Here is a 20,167-nt window from a genome sequence, read left to right as displayed (position 1 = left end):
CTTCATTGCATTCCATGATTAAATTAAAGAAAAACAAAAACTTTTGTTCTGTTTCTGTATCAGTTTAAAAATGCAAAAATGCATAAAAACTAAAATTACTTCATTGCATTCCATGATTAAATTAAAGAAAAACAAAAACTTTTGTTCTGTTTCTGTATCAGTTTAAAAATGCAAAAATGCATAAAAACTAAAATTACTTCATTGCATTCCATGATTAAATTAAAGAAAAACAAAAACTTTTGTTCTGTTTCTGTATAAGTTTAAAAATGCAAAAATGCATAAAAACTAAAATTACTTCATTGCATTCGATGATTAAATTAAAGAAAAACAAAAACTTTTGTTCTGTTTCTGTATAAGTTTAAAAATGCAAAAATGCATAAAAACTAAAATTACTTCATTGCATTCGATGATTAAATTAAAGAAAAACAAAAACTTTTGTTCTGTTTCTGTATAAGTTTAAAAATGCAAAAATGCATAAAAACTAAAATTACTTCATTGCATTCGATGATTAAATTAAAGAAAAACAAAAACTTTTGTTCTGTTTCTGTATAAGTTTAAAAATGCAAAAATGCATAAAAACTAAAATTACTTCATTGCATTCCATGATTAAATTAAAGAAAAACAAAAACTTTTGTTCTGTTTCTGTATAAGTTTAAAAATGCAAAAATGCATAAAAACTAAAATTACTTCATTGCATTCCATGATTAAATTAAAGAAAAACAAAAACTTTTGTTCTGTTTCTGTATAAGTTTAAAAATGCAAAACTGCATAAAAACTAAAATTACTTCATTGCATTCCATGATTAAATTAAAGAAAAACAAAAACTTTTGTTCTGTTTCTGTATAAGTTTAAAAATGCAAAACTGCATAAAAACTAAAATTACTTCATTGCATTCGATGATTAAATTAAAGAAAAACAAAAACTTTTGTTCTGTTTCTGTATAAGTTTAAAAATGCAAAACTGCATAAAAACTAAAATTACTTCATTGCATTCCATGATTAAATTAAAGAAAAACAAAAACTTTTGTTCTGTTTCTGTATAAGTTTAAAAATGCAAAACTGCATAAAAACTAAAATTACTTCATTGCATTCCATGATTAAATTAAAGAAAAACAAAAACTTTTGTTCTGTTTCTGTATCAGTTTAAAAATGCAAAACTGCATAAAAACTAAAATTACTTCATTGCATTCCATGATTAAATTAAAGAAAAACAAAAACTTTTGTTCTGTTTCTGTATAAGTTTAAAAATGCAAAACTGCATAAAAACTAAAATTACTTCATTGCATTCGATGATTAAATTAAAGAAAAACAAAAACTTTTGTTCTGTTTCTGTATAAGTTTAAAAATGCAAAACTGCATAAAAACTAAAATTACTTCATTGCATTCCATGATTAAATTAAAGAAAAACAAAAACTTTTGTTCTGTTTCTGTATAAGTTTAAAAATGCAAAACTGCATAAAAACTAAAATTACTTCATTGCATTCCATGATTAAATTAAAGAAAAACAAAAACTTTTGTTCTGTTTCTGTATAAGTTTAAAAATGCAAAACTGCATAAAAACTAAAATTACTTCATTGCATTCCATGATTAAATTAAAGAAAAACAAAAACTTTTGTTCTGTTTCTGTATAAGTTTAAAAATGCAAAACTGCATAAAAACTAAAATTACTTCATTGCATTCCATGATTAAATTAAAGAAAAACAAAAACTTTTGTTCTGTTTCTGTATAAGTTTAAAAATGCAAAACTGCATAAAAACTAAAATTACTTCATTGCATTCCATGATTAAATTAAAGAAAAACAAAAACTTTTGTTCTGTTTCTGTATAAGTTTAAAAATGCAAAACTGCATAAAAACTAAAATTACTTCATTGCATTCCATGATTAAATTAAAGAAAAACAAAAACTTTTGTTCTGTTTCTGTATAAGTTTAAAAATGCAAAACTGCATAAAAACTAAAATTACTTCATTGCATTCCATGATTAAATTAAAGAAAAACAAAAACTTTTGTTCTGTTTCTGTATAAGTTTAAAAATGCAAAACTGCATAAAAACTAAAATTACTTCATTGCATTCCATGATTAAATTAAAGAAAAACAAAAACTTTTGTTCTGTTTCTGTATAAGTTTAAAAATGCAAAACTGCATAAAAACTAAAATTACTTCATTGCATTCCATGATTAAATTAAAGAAAAACAAAAACTTTTGTTCTGTTTCTGTATAAGTTTAAAAATGCAAAACTGCATAAAAACTAAAATTACTTCATTGCATTCCATGATTAAATTAAAGAAAAACAAAAACTTTTGTTCTGTTTCTGTATAAGTTTAAAAATGCAAAACTGCATAAAAACTAAAATTACTTCATTGCATTCCATGATTAAATTAAAGAAAAACAAAAACTTTTGTTCTGTTTCTGTATAAGTTTAAAAATGCAAAACTGCATAAAAACTAAAATTACTTCATTGCATTCCATGATTAAATTAAAGAAAAACAAAAACTTTTGTTCTGTTTCTGTATAAGTTTAAAAATGCAAAACTGCATAAAAACTAAAATTACTTCATTGCATTCCATGATTAAATTAAAGAAAAACAAAAACTTTTGTTCTGTTTCTGTATAAGTTTAAAAATGCAAAACTGCATAAAAACTAAAATTACTTCATTGCATTCCATGATTAAATTAAAGAAAAACAAAAACTTTTGTTCTGTTTCTGTATAAGTTTAAAAATGCAAAACTGCATAAAAACTAAAATTACTTCATTGCATTCGATGATTAAATTAAAGAAAAACAAAAACTTTTGTTCTGTTTCTGTATAAGTTTAAAAATGCAAAACTGCATAAAAACTAAAATTACTTCATTGCATTCGATGATTAAATTAAAGAAAAACAAAAACTTTTGTTCTGTTTCTGTATAAGTTTAAAAATGCAAAACTGCATAAAAACTAAAATTACTTCATTGCATTCCATGATTAAATTAAAGAAAAACAAAAACTTTTGTTCTGTTTCTGTATAAGTTTAAAAATGCAAAACTGCATAAAAACTAAAATTACTTCATTGCATTCCATGATTAAATTAAAGAAAAACAAAAACTTTTGTTCTGTTTCTGTATAAGTTTAAAAATGCAAAACTGCATAAAAACTAAAATTACTTCATTGCATTCCATGATTAAATTAAAGAAAAACAAAAACTTTTGTTCTGTTTCTGTATAAGTTTAAAAATGCAAAACTGCATAAAAACTAAAATTACTTCATTGCATTCCATGATTAAATTAAAGAAAAACAAAAACTTTTGTTCTGTTTCTGTATAAGTTTAAAAATGCAAAACTGCATAAAAACTAAAATTACTTCATTGCATTCCATGATTAAATTAAAGAAAAACAAAAACTTTTGTTCTGTTTCTGTATAAGTTTAAAAATGCAAAACTGCATAAAAACCAAAATTACTTCATTGCATTCCATGATTAAATTAAAGAAAAACAAAAACTTTTGTTCTGTTTCTGTATCAGTTTAAAAATGCAAAACTGCATAAAAACTAAAATTACTTCATTGCATTCCATGATTAAATTAAAGAAAAACAAAAACTTTTGTTCTGTTTCTGTATAAGTTTAAAAATGCAAAACTGCATAAAAACTAAAATTACTTCATTGCATTCCATGATTAAATTAAAGAAAAACAAAAACTTTTGTTCTGTTTCTGTATAAGTTTAAAAATGCAAAACTGCATAAAAACCAAAATTACTTCATTGCATTCCATGATTAAATTAAAGAAAAACAAAAACTTTTGTTCTGTTTCTGTATAAGTTTAAAAATGCAAAACTGCATAAAAACCAAAATTACTTCACTGCATTCCATGATTAAATTAAAGAAAAACAAAAACTTTTGTTCTGTTTCTGTATAAGTTTAAAAATGCAAAAATGCATAAAAACTAAAATTACTTCATTGCATTCCATGATTAAATTAAAGAAAAACAAAAACTTTTGTTCTGTTTCTGTATAAGTTTAAAAATGCAAAAATGCATAAAAACTAAAATTACTTCATTGCATTCCATGATTAAATTAAAGAAAAACAAAAACTTTTGTTCTGTTTCTGTATAAGTTTAAAAATGCAAAAATGCATAAAAACTAAAATTACTTCATTGCATTCCATGATTAAATTAAAGAAAAACAAAAACTTTTGTTCTGTTTCTGTATAAGTTTAAAAATGCAAAAATGCATAAAAACTAAAATTACTTCATTGCATTCCATGATTAAATTAAAGAAAAACAAAAACTTTTGTTCTGTTTCTGTATAAGTTTAAAAATGCAAAACTGCATAAAAACTAAAATTACTTCATTGCATTCCATGATTAAATTAAAGAAAAACAAAAACTTTTGTTCTGTTTCTGTATAAGTTTAAAAATGCAAAACTGCATAAAAACTAAAATTACTTCATTGCATTCCATGATTAAATTAAAGAAAAACAAAAACTTTTGTTCTGTTTCTGTATAAGTTTAAAAATGCAAAAATGCATAAAAACTAAAATTACTTCATTGCATTCCATGATTAAATTAAAGAAAAACAAAAACTTTTGTTCTGTTTCTGTATAAGTTTAAAAATGCAAAACTGCATAAAAACTAAAATTACTTCATTGCATTCCATGATTAAATTAAAGAAAAACAAAAACTTTTGTTCTGTTTCTGTATAAGTTTAAAAATGCAAAAATGCATAAAAACTAAAATTACTTCATTGCATTCCATGATTAAATTAAAGAAAAACAAAAACTTTTGTTCTGTTTCTGTATAAGTTTAAAAATGCAAAACTGCATAAAAACTAAAATTACTTCATTGCATTCCATGATTAAATTAAAGAAAAACAAAAACTTTTGTTCTGTTTCTGTATAAGTTTAAAAATGCAAAAATGCATAAAAACTAAAATTACTTCATTGCATTCCATGATTAAATTAAAGAAAAACAAAAACTTTTGTTCTGTTTCTGTATAAGTTTAAAAATGCAAAACTGCATAAAAACTAAAATTACTTCATTGCATTCCATGATTAAATTAAAGAAAAACAAAAACTTTTGTTCTGTTTCTGTATAAGTTTAAAAATGCAAAAATGCATAAAAACTAAAATTACTTCATTGCATTCCATGATTAAATTAAAGAAAAACAAAAACTTTTGTTCTGTTTCTGTATAAGTTTAAAAATGCAAAACTGCATAAAAACTAAAATTACTTCATTGCATTCCATGATTAAATTAAAGAAAAACAAAAACTTTTGTTCTGTTTCTGTATAAGTTTAAAAATGCAAAAATGCATAAAAACTAAAATTACTTCATTGCATTCGATGATTAAATTAAAGAAAAACAAAAACTTTTGTTCTGTTTCTGTATAAGTTTAAAAATGCAAAACTGCATAAAAACTAAAATTACTTCATTGCATTCCATGATTAAATTAAAGAAAAACAAAAACTTTTGTTCTGTTTCTGTATAAGTTTAAAAATGCAAAACTGCATAAAAACTAAAATTACTTCATTGCATTCCATGATTAAATTAAAGAAAAACAAAAACTTTTGTTCTGTTTCTGTATAAGTTTAAAAATGCAAAAATGCATAAAAACTAAAATTACTTCATTGCATTCCATGATTAAATTAAAGAAAAACAAAAACTTTTGTTCTGTTTCTGTATAAGTTTAAAAATGCAAAACTGCATAAAAACTAAAATTACTTCATTGCATTCCATGATTAAATTAAAGAAAAACAAAAACTTTTGTTCTGTTTCTGTATAAGTTTAAAAATGCAAAACTGCATAAAAACTAAAATTACTTCATTGCATTCCATGATTAAATTAAAGAAAAACAAAAACTTTTGTTCTGTTTCTGTATAAGTTTAAAAATGCAAAACTGCATAAAAACCAAAATTACTTCATTGCATTCCATGATTAAATTAAAGAAAAACAAAAACTTTTGTTCTGTTTCTGTATAAGTTTAAAAATGCAAAACTGCATAAAAACCAAAATTACTTCATTGCATTCGATGATTAAATTAAAGAAAAACAAAAACTTTTGTTCTGTTTCTGTATAAGTTTAAAAATGCAAAAATGCATAAAAACTAAAATTACTTCATTGCATTCCATGATTAAATTAAAGAAAAACAAAAACTTTTGTTCTGTTTCTGTATAAGTTTAAAAATGCAAAAATGCATAAAAACTAAAATTACTTCATTGCATTCCATGATTAAATTAAAGAAAAACAAAAACTTTTGTTCTGTTTCTGTATAAGTTTAAAAATGCAAAAATGCATAAAAACTAAAATTACTTCATTGCATTCCATGATTAAATTAAAGAAAAACAAAAACTTTTGTTCTGTTTCTGTATAAGTTTAAAAATGCAAAAATGCATAAAAACTAAAATTACTTCATTGCATTCCATGATTAAATTAAAGAAAAACAAAAACTTTTGTTCTGTTTCTGTATAAGTTTAAAAATGCAAAACTGCATAAAAACTAAAATTACTTCATTGCATTCCATGATTAAATTAAAGAAAAACAAAAACTTTTGTTCTGTTTCTGTATAAGTTTAAAAATGCAAAACTGCATAAAAACTAAAATTACTTCATTGCATTCCATGATTAAATTAAAGAAAAACAAAAACTTTTGTTCTGTTTCTGTATAAGTTTAAAAATGCAAAAATGCATAAAAACTAAAATTACTTCATTGCATTCCATGATTAAATTAAAGAAAAACAAAAACTTTTGTTCTGTTTCTGTATAAGTTTAAAAATGCAAAACTGCATAAAAACTAAAATTACTTCATTGCATTCCATGATTAAATTAAAGAAAAACAAAAACTTTTGTTCTGTTTCTGTATAAGTTTAAAAATGCAAAAATGCATAAAAACTAAAATTACTTCATTGCATTCCATGATTAAATTAAAGAAAAACAAAAACTTTTGTTCTGTTTCTGTATAAGTTTAAAAATGCAAAACTGCATAAAAACTAAAATTACTTCATTGCATTCCATGATTAAATTAAAGAAAAACAAAAACTTTTGTTCTGTTTCTGTATAAGTTTAAAAATGCAAAAATGCATAAAAACTAAAATTACTTCATTGCATTCCATGATTAAATTAAAGAAAAACAAAAACTTTTGTTCTGTTTCTGTATAAGTTTAAAAATGCAAAACTGCATAAAAACTAAAATTACTTCATTGCATTCCATGATTAAATTAAAGAAAAACAAAAACTTTTGTTCTGTTTCTGTATAAGTTTAAAAATGCAAAAATGCATAAAAACTAAAATTACTTCATTGCATTCCATGATTAAATTAAAGAAAAACAAAAACTTTTGTTCTGTTTCTGTATAAGTTTAAAAATGCAAAACTGCATAAAAACTAAAATTACTTCATTGCATTCCATGATTAAATTAAAGAAAAACAAAAACTTTTGTTCTGTTTCTGTATAAGTTTAAAAATGCAAAAATGCATAAAAACTAAAATTACTTCATTGCATTCGATGATTAAATTAAAGAAAAACAAAAACTTTTGTTCTGTTTCTGTACAAGTTTAAAAATGCAAAACTGCATAAAAACTAAAATTACTTCATTGCATTCGATGATTAAATTAAAGAAAAACAAAAACTTTTGTTCTGTTTCTGTATAAGTTTAAAAATGCAAAACTGCATAAAAACTAAAATTACTTCATTGCATTCGATGATTAAATTAAAGAAAAACAAAAACTTTTGTTCTGTTTCTGTATAAGTTTAAAAATGCAAAACTGCATAAAAACTAAAATTACTTCATTGCATTCGATGATTAAATTAAAGAAAAACAAAAACTTTTGTTCTGTTTCTGTATAAGTTTAAAAATGCAAAACTGCATAAAAACCAAAATTACTTCATTGCATTCGATGATTAAATTAAAGAAAAACAAAAACTTTTGTTCTGTTTCTGTATAAGTTTAAAAATGCAAAACTGCATAAAAACTAAAATTCATTGCATTCGATGATTAAATTAAAGAAAAACAAAAACTTTTGTTCTGTTTCTGTATAAGTTTAAAAATGCAAAACTGCATAAAAACTAAAATTACTTCATTGCATTCGATGATTAAATTAAAGAAAAACAAAAACTTTTGTTCTGTTTCTGTATAAGTTTAAAAATGCAAAACTGCATAAAAACCAAAATTACTTCATTGCATTCGATGATTAAATTAAAGAAAAACAAAAACTTTTGTTCTGTTTCTGTATAAGTTTAAAAATGCAAAACTGCATAAAAACTAAAATTCATTGCATTCGATGATTAAATTAAAGAAAAACAAAAACTTTTGTTCTGTTTCTGTATAAGTTTAAAAATGCAAAACTGCATAAAAACTAAAATTACTTCATTGCATTCGATGATTAAATTAAAGAAAAACAAAAACTTTTGTTCTGTTTCTGTATAAGTTTAAAAATGCAAAACTGCATAAAAACCAAAATTACTTCATTGCATTCGATGATTAAATTAAAGAAAAACAAAAACTTTTGTTCTGTTTCTGTATAAGTTTAAAAATGCAAAACTGCATAAAAACTAAAATTCATTGCATTCGATGATTAAATTAAAGAAAAACAAAAACTTTTGTTCTGTTTCTGTATAAGTTTAAAAATGCAAAACTGCATAAAAACTAAAATTACTTCATTGCATTCGATGATTAAATTAAAGAAAAACAAAAACTTTTGTTCTGTTTCTGTATAAGTTTAAAAATGCAAAACTGCATAAAAACCAAAATTACTTCATTGCATTCGATGATTAAATTAAAGAAAAACAAAAACTTTTGTTCTGTTTCTGTATAAGTTTAAAAATGCAAAACTGCATAAAAACTAAAATTCATTGCATTCGATGATTAAATTAAAGAAAAACAAAAACTTTTGTTCTGTTTCTGTATAAGTTTAAAAATGCAAAACTGCATAAAAACTAAAATTACTTCATTGCATTCGATGATTAAATTAAAGAAAAACAAAAACTTTTGTTCTGTTTCTGTATAAGTTTAAAAATGCAAAACTGCATAAAAACTAAAATTACTTCATTGCATTCCATGATTAAATTAAAGAAAAACAAAAACTTTTGTTCTGTTTCTGTATAAGTTTAAAAATGCAAAACTGCATAAAAACTAAAATTACTTCATTGCATTCGATGATTAAATTAAAGAAAAACAAAAACTTTTGTTCTGTTTCTGTATAAGTTTAAAAATGCAAAACTGCATAAAAACTAAAATTACTTCATTGCATTCGATGATTAAATTAAAGAAAAACAAAAACTTTTGTTCTGTTTCTGTATAAGTTTAAAAATGCAAAACTGCATAAAAACTAAAATTCATTGCATTCCATGATTAAATTAAAGAAAAACAAAAACTTTTGTTCTGTTTCTGTATAAGTTTAAAAATGCAAAACTGCATAAAAACCAAAATTACTTCATTGCATTCCATGATTAAATTAAAGAAAAACAAAAACTTTTGTTCTGTTTCTGTATAAGTTTAAAAATGCAAAAATGCATAAAAACTAAAATTCATTGCATTCCATGATTAAATTAAAGAAAAACAAAAACTTTTGTTCTGTTTCTGTATAAGTTTAAAAATGCAAAAATGCATAAAAACTAAAATTCATTGCATTCCATGATTAAATTAAAGAAAAACAAAAACTTTTGTTCTGTTTCTGTATAAGTTTAAAAATGCAAAACTGCATAAAAACCAAAATTACTTCATTGCATTCCATGATTAAATTAAAGAAAAACAAAAACTTTTGTTCTGTTTCTGTATAAGTTTAAAAATGCAAAAATGCATAAAAACTAAAATTCATTGCATTCCATGATTAAATTAAAGAAAAACAAAAACTTTTGTTCTGTTTCTGTATAAGTTTAAAAATGCAAAAATGCATAAAAACTAAAATTCATTGCATTCCATGATTAAATTAAAGAAAAACAAAAACTTTTGTTCTGTTTCTGTATAAGTTTAAAAATGCAAAACTGCATAAAAACTAAAATTACTTCATTGCATTCCATGATTAAATTAAAGAAAAACAAAAACTTTTGTTCTGTTTCTGTATAAGTTTAAAAATGCAAAACTGCATAAAAACTAAAATTACTTCATTGCATTCCATGATTAAATTAAAGAAAAACAAAAACTTTTGTTCTGTTTCTGTATAAGTTTAAAAATGCAAAACTGCATAAAAACTAAAATTACTTCATTGCATTCCATGATTAAATTAAAGAAAAACAAAAACTTTTGTTCTGTTTCTGTATAAGTTTAAAAATGCAAAACTGCATAAAAACTAAAATTACTTCATTGCATTCCATGATTAAATTAAAGAAAAACAAAAACTTTTGTTCTGTTTCTGTATAAGTTTAAAAATGCAAAACTGCATAAAAACTAAAATTACTTCATTGCATTCGATGATTAAATTAAAGAAAAACAAAAACTTTTGTTCTGTTTCTGTATAAGTTTAAAAATGCAAAACTGCATAAAAACTAAAATTACTTCATTGCATTCGATGATTAAATTAAAGAAAAACAAAAACTTTTGTTCTGTTTCTGTATAAGTTTAAAAATGCAAAAATGCATAAAAACTAAAATTAATTGCATTCCATGATTAAATTAAAGAAAAACAAAAACTTTTGTTCTGTTTCTGTATAAGTTTAAAAATGCAAAAATGCATAAAAACTAAAATTAATTGCATTCCATGATTAAATTAAAGAAAAACAAAAACTTTTGTTCTGTTTCTGTATAAGTTTAAAAATGCAAAACTGCATAAAAACTAAAATTACTTCATTGCATTCCATGATTAAATTAAAGAAAAACAAAAACTTTTGTTCTGTTTCTGTATAAGTTTAAAAATGCAAAACTGCATAAAAACTAAAATTACTTCATTGCATTCCATGATTAAATTAAAGAAAAACAAAAACTTTTGTTCTGTTTCTGTATAAGTTTAAAAATGCAAAACTGCATAAAAACTAAAATTACTTCATTGCATTCGATGATTAAATTAAAGAAAAACAAAAACTTTTGTTCTGTTTCTGTATAAGTTTAAAAATGCAAAACTGCATAAAAACTAAAATTACTTCATTGCATTCCATGATTAAATTAAAGAAAAACAAAAACTTTTGTTCTGTTTCTGTATAAGTTTAAAAATGCAAAACTGCATAAAAACTAAAATTCATTGCATTCCATGATTAAATTAAAGAAAAACAAAAACTTTTGTTCTGTTTCTGTATAAGTTTAAAAATGCAAAAATGCATAAAAACTAAAATTCATTGCATTCCATGATTAAATTAAAGAAAAACAAAAACTTTTGTTCTGTTTCTGTATAAGTTTAAAAATGCAAAAATGCATAAAAACTAAAATTCATTGCATTCCATGATTAAATTAAAGAAAAACAAAAACTTTTGTTCTGTTTCTGTATAAGTTTAAAAATGCAAAACTGCATAAAAACTAAAATTACTTCATTGCATTCCATGATTAAATTAAAGAAAAACAAAAACTTTTGTTCTGTTTCTGTATAAGTTTAAAAATGCAAAACTGCATAAAAACTAAAATTACTTCATTGCATTCCATGATTAAATTAAAGAAAAACAAAAACTTTTGTTCTGTTTCTGTATAAGTTTAAAAATGCAAAACTGCATAAAAACTAAAATTACTTCATTGCATTCCATGATTAAATTAAAGAAAAACAAAAACTTTTGTTCTGTTTCTGTATAAGTTTAAAAATGCAAAACTGCATAAAAACTAAAATTACTTCATTGCATTCCATGATTAAATTAAAGAAAAACAAAAACTTTTGTTCTGTTTCTGTATAAGTTTAAAAATGCAAAACTGCATAAAAACTAAAATTACTTCATTGCATTCGATGATTAAATTAAAGAAAAACAAAAACTTTTGTTCTGTTTCTGTATAAGTTTAAAAATGCAAAACTGCATAAAAACTAAAATTACTTCATTGCATTCGATGATTAAATTAAAGAAAAACAAAAACTTTTGTTCTGTTTCTGTATAAGTTTAAAAATGCAAAAATGCATAAAAACTAAAATTAATTGCATTCCATGATTAAATTAAAGAAAAACAAAAACTTTTGTTCTGTTTCTGTATAAGTTTAAAAATGCAAAAATGCATAAAAACTAAAATTAATTGCATTCCATGATTAAATTAAAGAAAAACAAAAACTTTTGTTCTGTTTCTGTATAAGTTTAAAAATGCAAAACTGCATAAAAACTAAAATTACTTCATTGCATTCCATGATTAAATTAAAGAAAAACAAAAACTTTTGTTCTGTTTCTGTATAAGTTTAAAAATGCAAAACTGCATAAAAACTAAAATTACTTCATTGCATTCCATGATTAAATTAAAGAAAAACAAAAACTTTTGTTCTGTTTCTGTATAAGTTTAAAAATGCAAAACTGCATAAAAACTAAAATTACTTCATTGCATTCGATGATTAAATTAAAGAAAAACAAAAACTTTTGTTCTGTTTCTGTATAAGTTTAAAAATGCAAAACTGCATAAAAACTAAAATTACTTCATTGCATTCCATGATTAAATTAAAGAAAAACAAAAACTTTTGTTCTGTTTCTGTATAAGTTTAAAAATGCAAAACTGCATAAAAACTAAAATTCATTGCATTCCATGATTAAATTAAAGAAAAACAAAAACTTTTGTTCTGTTTCTGTATAAGTTTAAAAATGCAAAAATGCATAAAAACTAAAATTCATTGCATTCCATGATTAAATTAAAGAAAAACAAAAACTTTTGTTCTGTTTCTGTATAAGTTTAAAAATGCAAAACTGCATAAAAACTAAAATTACTTCATTGCATTCCATGATTAAATTAAAGAAAAACAAAAACTTTTGTTCTGTTTCTGTATAAGTTTAAAAATGCAAAACTGCATAAAAACTAAAATTACTTCATTGCATTCCATGATTAAATTAAAGAAAAACAAAAACTTTTGTTCTGTTTCTGTATAAGTTTAAAAATGCAAAACTGCATAAAAACTAAAATTACTTCATTGCATTCCATGATTAAATTAAAGAAAAACAAAAACTTTTGTTCTGTTTCTGTATAAGTTTAAAAATGCAAAACTGCATAAAAACTAAAATTACTTCATTGCATTCCATGATTAAATTAAAGAAAAACAAAAACTTTTGTTCTGTTTCTGTATAAGTTTAAAAATGCAAAACTGCATAAAAACTAAAATTACTTCATTGCATTCGATGATTAAATTAAAGAAAAACAAAAACTTTTGTTCTGTTTCTGTATAAGTTTAAAAATGCAAAACTGCATAAAAACTAAAATTACTTCATTGCATTCGATGATTAAATTAAAGAAAAACAAAAACTTTTGTTCTGTTTCTGTATAAGTTTAAAAATGCAAAAATGCATAAAAACTAAAATTAATTGCATTCCATGATTAAATTAAAGAAAAACAAAAACTTTTGTTCTGTTTCTGTATAAGTTTAAAAATGCAAAAATGCATAAAAACTAAAATTAATTGCATTCCATGATTAAATTAAAGAAAAACAAAAACTTTTGTTCTGTTTCTGTATAAGTTTAAAAATGCAAAAATGCATAAAAACTAAAATTACTTCATTGCATTCGATGATTAAATTAAAGAAAAACAAAAACTTTTGTTCTGTTTCTGTATAAGTTTAAAAATGCAAAAATGCATAAAAACTAAAATTACTTCATTGCATTCCATGATTAAATTAAAGAAAAACAAAAACTTTTGTTCTGTTTCTGTATAAGTTTAAAAATGCAAAACTGCATAAAAACTAAAATTACTTCATTGCATTCGATGATTAAATTAAAGAAAAACAAAAACTTTTGTTCTGTTTCTGTATAAGTTTAAAAATGCAAAAATGCATAAAAACTAAAATTAATTGCATTCCATGATTAAATTAAAGAAAAACAAAAACTTTTGTTCTGTTTCTGTATAAGTTTAAAAATGCAAAAATGCATAAAAACTAAAATTAATTGCATTCCATGATTAAATTAAAGAAAAACAAAAACTTTTGTTCTGTTTCTGTATAAGTTTAAAAATGCAAAAATGCATAAAAACTAAAATTAATTGCATTCCATGATTAAATTAAAGAAAAACAAAAACTTTTGTTCTGTTTCTGTATAAGTTTAAAAATGCAAAAATGCATAAAAACTAAAATTACTTCATTGCATTCGATGATTAAATTAAAGAAAAACAAAAACTTTTGTTCTGTTTCTGTATAAGTTTAAAAATGCAAAAATGCATAAAAACCAAAATTACTTCATTGCATTCCATGATTAAATTAAAGAAAAACAAAAACTTTTGTTCTGTTTCTGTATAAGTTTAAAAATGCAAAACTGCATAAAAACTAAAATTACTTCATTGCATTCCATGATTAAATTAAAGAAAAACAAAAACTTTTGTTCTGTTTCTGTATAAGTTTAAAAATGCAAAACTGCATAAAAACTAAAATTACTTCATTGCATTCCATGATTAAATTAAAGAAAAACAAAAACTTTTGTTCTGTTTCTGTATAAGTTTAAAAATGCAAAACTGCATAAAAACTAAAATTACTTCATTGCATTCCATGATTAAATTAAAGAAAAACAAAAACTTTTGTTCTGTTTCTGTATAAGTTTAAAAATGCAAAAATGCATAAAAACTAAAATTACTTCATTGCATTCCATGATTAAATTAAAGAAAAACAAAAACTTTTGTTCTGTTTCTGTATAAGTTTAAAAATGCAAAACTGCATAAAAACTAAAATTACTTCATTGCATTCGATGATTAAATTAAAGAAAAACAAAAACTTTTGTTCTGTTTCTGTATAAGTTTAAAAATGCAAAACTGCATAAAAACTAAAATTACTTCATTGCATTCCATGATTAAATTAAAGAAAAACAAAAACTTTTGTTCTGTTTCTGTATAAGTTTAAAAATGCAAAACTGCATAAAAACTAAAATTACTTCATTGCATTCGATGATTAAATTAAAGAAAAACAAAAACTTTTGTTCTGTTTCTGTATAAGTTTAAAAATGCAAAAATGCATAAAAACTAAAATTAATTGCATTCCATGATTAAATTAAAGAAAAACAAAAACTTTTGTTCTGTTTCTGTATAAGTTTAAAAATGCAAAAATGCATAAAAACTAAAATTAATTGCATTCCATGATTAAATTAAAGAAAAACAAAAACTTTTGTTCTGTTTCTGTATAAGTTTAAAAATGCAAAAATGCATAAAAACTAAAATTAATTGCATTCCATGATTAAATTAAAGAAAAACAAAAACTTTTGTTCTGTTTCTGTATAAGTTTAAAAATGCAAAAATGCATAAAAACTAAAATTACTTCATTGCATTCGATGATTAAATTAAAGAAAAACAAAAACTTTTGTTCTGTTTCTGTATAAGTTTAAAAATGCAAAAATGCATAAAAACCAAAATTACTTCATTGCATTCCATGATTAAATTAAAGAAAAACAAAAACTTTTGTTCTGTTTCTGTATAAGTTTAAAAATGCAAAACTGCATAAAAACTAAAATTACTTCATTGCATTCCATGATTAAATTAAAGAAAAACAAAAACTTTTGTTCTGTTTCTGTATAAGTTTAAAAATGCAAAACTGCATAAAAACTAAAATTACTTCATTGCATTCCATGATTAAATTAAAGAAAAACAAAAACTTTTGTTCTGTTTCTGTATAAGTTTAAAAATGCAAAACTGCATAAAAACTAAAATTACTTCATTGCATTCCATGATTAAATTAAAGAAAAACAAAAACTTTTGTTCTGTTTCTGTATAAGTTTAAAAATGCAAAAATGCATAAAAACTAAAATTACTTCATTGCATTCCATGATTAAATTAAAGAAAAACAAAAACTTTTGTTCTGTTTCTGTATAAGTTTAAAAATGCAAAACTGCATAAAAACTAAAATTACTTCATTGCATTCGATGATTAAATTAAAGAAAAACAAAAACTTTTGTTCTGTTTCTGTATAAGTTTAAAAATGCAAAACTGCATAAAAACTAAAATTACTTCATTGCATTCCATGATTAAATTAAAGAAAAACAAAAACTTTTGTTCTGTTTCTGTATAAGTTTAAAAATGCAAAACTGCATAAAAACTAAAATTACTTCATTGCATTCGATGATTAAATTAAAGAAAAACAAAAACTTTTGTTCTGTTTCTGTATAAGTTTAAAAATGCAAAAATGCATAAAAACTAAAATTACTTCATTGCATTCGATGATTAAATTAAAGAAAAACAAAAACTTTTGTTCTGTTTCTGTATAAGTTTAAAAATGCAAAAATGCATAAAAACTAAAATTACTTCATTGCATTCCATGATTAAATTAAAGAAAAACAAAAACTTTTGTTCTGTTTCTGTATAAGTTTAAAAATGCAAAACTGCATAAAAACTAAAATTACTTCATTGCATTCGATGATTAAATTAAAGAAAAACAAAAACTTTTGTTCTGTTTCTGTATAAGTTTAAAAATGCAAAACTGCATAAAAACTAAAATTACTTCATTGCATTCGATGATTAAATTAAAGAAAAACAAAAACTTTTGTTCTGTTTCTGTATAAGTTTAAAAATGCAAAACTGCATAAAAACTAAAATTACTTCATTGCATTCGATGATTAAATTAAAGAAAAACAAAAACTTTTGTTCTGTTTCTGTATAAGTTTAAAAATGCATAAAAACTAAAATTCATTGCATTCGATGATTAAATTAAAGAAAAACAAAGGGTAATCTTACATATATTTCCATTTTTCTGTAGAGGCCATAGTTCAGGATGAGGTTATGGGTCATTCGAATACGATGGGGCTTCATAGGATGCCCCTGACCGTAATAGTAATTACCAATGTCCCCTATAAAAAAAAAAAAAAAAAAAACATTAATGTCTTACAAATTCAGAAATTTATTTAATTTACATATATTTGTGAACACAAAGAAATGTCAAAAACATGTCAAATCAATTACACTTCAGATGAAGGAAAAATAAAAAAAAATAAATAAATAAAACAATAAAATAAATAAAAAGAGGAGTAGGAAAAGAGTAGGAGGAGGAGTAGGAAAAGAGGAGGAGGAGGAGGAGGAGGAGGAGGACATAATTTATTTAACTTAGGTTTGTTTTTGCTTTTTTAAAAAGGAGAGAGAAAAAAAAAAAGGTATTGTTAAATTAAAAGGTGTTTACAGAATTTATAGCGTGTTACTATCCGGGGGGGGGGGGGCTGCATTTAATGATATACTCCAAATTGTAAGCACACCCGGATATGACTGGTTTGAGCTGGAATGGTAAACTTCAATTCACACATAATCCATCTTGATAGGTCGTTGAAGTACCCCAACAAGTCCAAAGAGTATGAAGCACATTCAAGATCTGACAAAAACCCTTTTGTCCTCACATTTCATGAGCGATATTTCTGACAAAGGAGGAAGAATTACCGTTTTCTATCCGTCTAACAGTTATTGTTGGTTAGTTTTTCACCTTGAAGTATTTTTTTGTTTTTTTAAGTTCCTTATGTCAAATGGCTTCATGCCTTGTCTAAAGAGATTTCCAAAAGAAAAAAAAAAATAATTACCTGAGTATCCTCACAGGAATTCCAACGAGTCATTTGACGAATTGCTCCATTCTGATGAAACCATTGTTTACAAAATCTCATCTGCACAAAACGACCACTAGGTAGTGCTTAGTATTCATGACTGACCATTCTCAATGATGATCAAATGTTTCACCCTCTCGTATTTTATTATAAATCAGAATCGGTGAAATCGCTTATTTTTCAATAAAATTGATTGATTGCCTGCTCGAGTTGGGTACCCACCATGGTGCATTAGAAGGAAGCTTCACATGCCTCCCTGCAGTAACAGTATACAATACACTATTATAAGTTTTTATTGCACTGTAGAGAATCTATTTTATCAAATGATTTTTATATATAATCTTACACATGTTACAATATATAATAATGGCTTAAAGTTTAAAATGCGAAAGTTAAGTATCACACTTCAATTGTGCTCTAAACAGAAACATTCTATTCAAACGCGCCCCTGTCATATCAAAGAACCTATTGTTGATTTTATATATGTTAAGCCTTTCTGCTTGTGTGGTAATGAAACTTCTCAAATGCACTTGTGTGTTAGGCTGTATAAGGTGTTAACTTTAGTCAAAATCACCTGTTCCTTCTTTCATCGAATTATTTCCATTACCGATACTTAACAAAAACTTTCAGATACAAAACCTATCAAGGAACACTGTCAGGCATACAAATATACCGTGTGAAATTTCACGGGGGGGGGGAATAGACCCAGCCGTTTAGGGAATTAACTTAAAATTAATATTATGGGTGTACCGATTAATCAGCACGTAATCGGTCACTTTGCCGATTAATTAGTAATCGGCAAATTTGATTACTTTTCTCTTTCCTATTAAATTTAAACCATTTAATCATTGCCAAGTGACTCATTAGATCGCTTTGACAAATTAACATAGTAACTACTAATTTAAATTAACATTTAATTAAGTGTCTGGTCACTATTATGGTTTTTTGCCTTTATTAACTAAAACTAGCAGGGGGTACCCGGCATTGTCCGGGTGTTTGTAGATGTGTGTTTTTGAGTAAATGAAGAAAAAAATCGTTTGTTGTTTAAAAAAAAAAAAAAAAAAAAAAAAAATACGAAGCCTTGACGCGCAGTTAGAAAATAAAGCGTGAAAAAAAAAAATAAAAATTAAAAAAAAAAAAAAAAAAGGTGCGACTTGGTAGGTGCCCGTTTTTGACAAGTTAATGATGTTGACTTGAGTGTGGGACAGTGTTTTATTTACCGCAAGTCTGTTAGATTCTTTTTTTATACGAAAAAGCTTAATGCACATGCGGCGATCGAAAATTGTTGAATATTTATCTTTTGAAAGTCGAGCAAATTAAATAGCCAGGCGACCCCGGTTGTTAACTCGTAGATATTATCATTTAGGCACGATATAAAAAGTTTTAGAAGTTTTGAGGCGACTGATCGGTTCTCGGAAAAAAAGCCTTTCTTGGACATACACGAAAACACACAGACAAACATTTTCGCTTTTATATTTATAGATTACAAAATACAATTTCTAATTCTTAAATGAATATAATTAAAAAAAAGAAATTACAAACCAACTACAAAGTACAAATTGTAATTCTTTAAGTGAATAACTATAAGTTGAAGTTCTGCACTTGCTGCTGCTCTACTTTCTCTTCTATGCTAGCTACTTGCCTCCTTTGCTCTCATAGTCTCCCCAATATTTAAAGTTGAACACTTAAGTTGTAATGTAGAAACATTTGTTTCCCCATTCTCAGGACATGTTCCTCGTAGGTTCATGCACATTACCACCTGCACTATAGAGCCTCTCACTTTCCACACATCAAGGTGGTGCGCTTAAATATTTTAAAGCTAATTTACTCAACAGTGGTAAGATCTCGTGTCTTCTTTTATCACCGAAATGGATCATCATCTCTTATTAGTAGTTGTAAAATTACACAAGGTCAAGTTCTTTTGTGAACTTAACTATAAGGGATTTACTCCTTGAGTTTAGCTTGCGATTCTTGAATTTCTGTTGCAGTTGCAAGATCTAGGTTTAATTCAATTTCTACCTGCTCCAAGTTTCCATTTGTTAGTGTTGCCTTATTCAAAGCCAATTCATCAAACAGGCTTGAAAGAGATACGGTTTTACTTTCACTGTGATCTTCTTGACCCTCAATAGTGAGGTAGTGTATCCTGCTGATGATTCATTATCATCAGTAGAAAGTAGATGTAAAATCCAATTCTTAGTGTTTTCCATGTCAGTCTTTTGAAATTTAAATTTAAATCTTGGATCTAAGACAGTAGACAAGTTTTTATCATTTAGATTGGATGAAAATCTTGTTTCCATTGATTCATTGAATTGTTCAACACTCGTAAGGATTACACTAAAGTCATAAATATGAGAATTAAATTGGACAGCTTTTGAAAGAAATAACCTCAAAGCTAAAATTATAAGTATTATCATCGATATGGTTGAAGTTCTGTGACTTGCTTCTTTGGTGATTTTTTTCAAATCAACTCAGTAACTGGATAAGTTTTTGAACAAGTCCCTATTGGTAAGTTGTTAAGATAGAAATTTTATAGCGTCCTAGATTATCGTATGAAAAAAAAAAAAATGAACGAATCTCTTATCAATTCCGGTTTGTGTAAATTATTCTGCTTCACACTTGTTCGATGA

General features: G+C 24.1%; 1 protein-coding gene across 2 annotated transcripts in view; it reads right to left on the bottom strand.

The window, feature by feature from the left end:
• LOC145261050 (histone deacetylase 2) overlaps positions 1-20,167 on the bottom strand; it is a 100,741-nt gene that overhangs the window by 56,369 nt on the left and 24,205 nt on the right. For both annotated transcript variants that reach the window (XM_080119211.1, XM_080119212.1), the window contains exon 2: positions 16,693-16,805. In XM_080119211.1, coding sequence (XP_079975337.1) covers positions 16,693-16,805 — 113 coding nt within the window. The remainder of the gene's footprint in view (positions 1-16,692; positions 16,806-20,167) is intronic.

This window comes from Euprymna scolopes, chromosome 37 (assembly GCF_053919585.1).
Source record: "Euprymna scolopes isolate OS-2025 chromosome 37, ASM5391958v1, whole genome shotgun sequence".
Taxonomy (NCBI): domain Eukaryota; kingdom Metazoa; phylum Mollusca; class Cephalopoda; order Sepiida; family Sepiolidae; genus Euprymna; species Euprymna scolopes.
The sequence above is the reverse complement of the archived record's forward strand: the minus strand, read 5'-3'. Positions and strand labels throughout refer to the sequence as shown.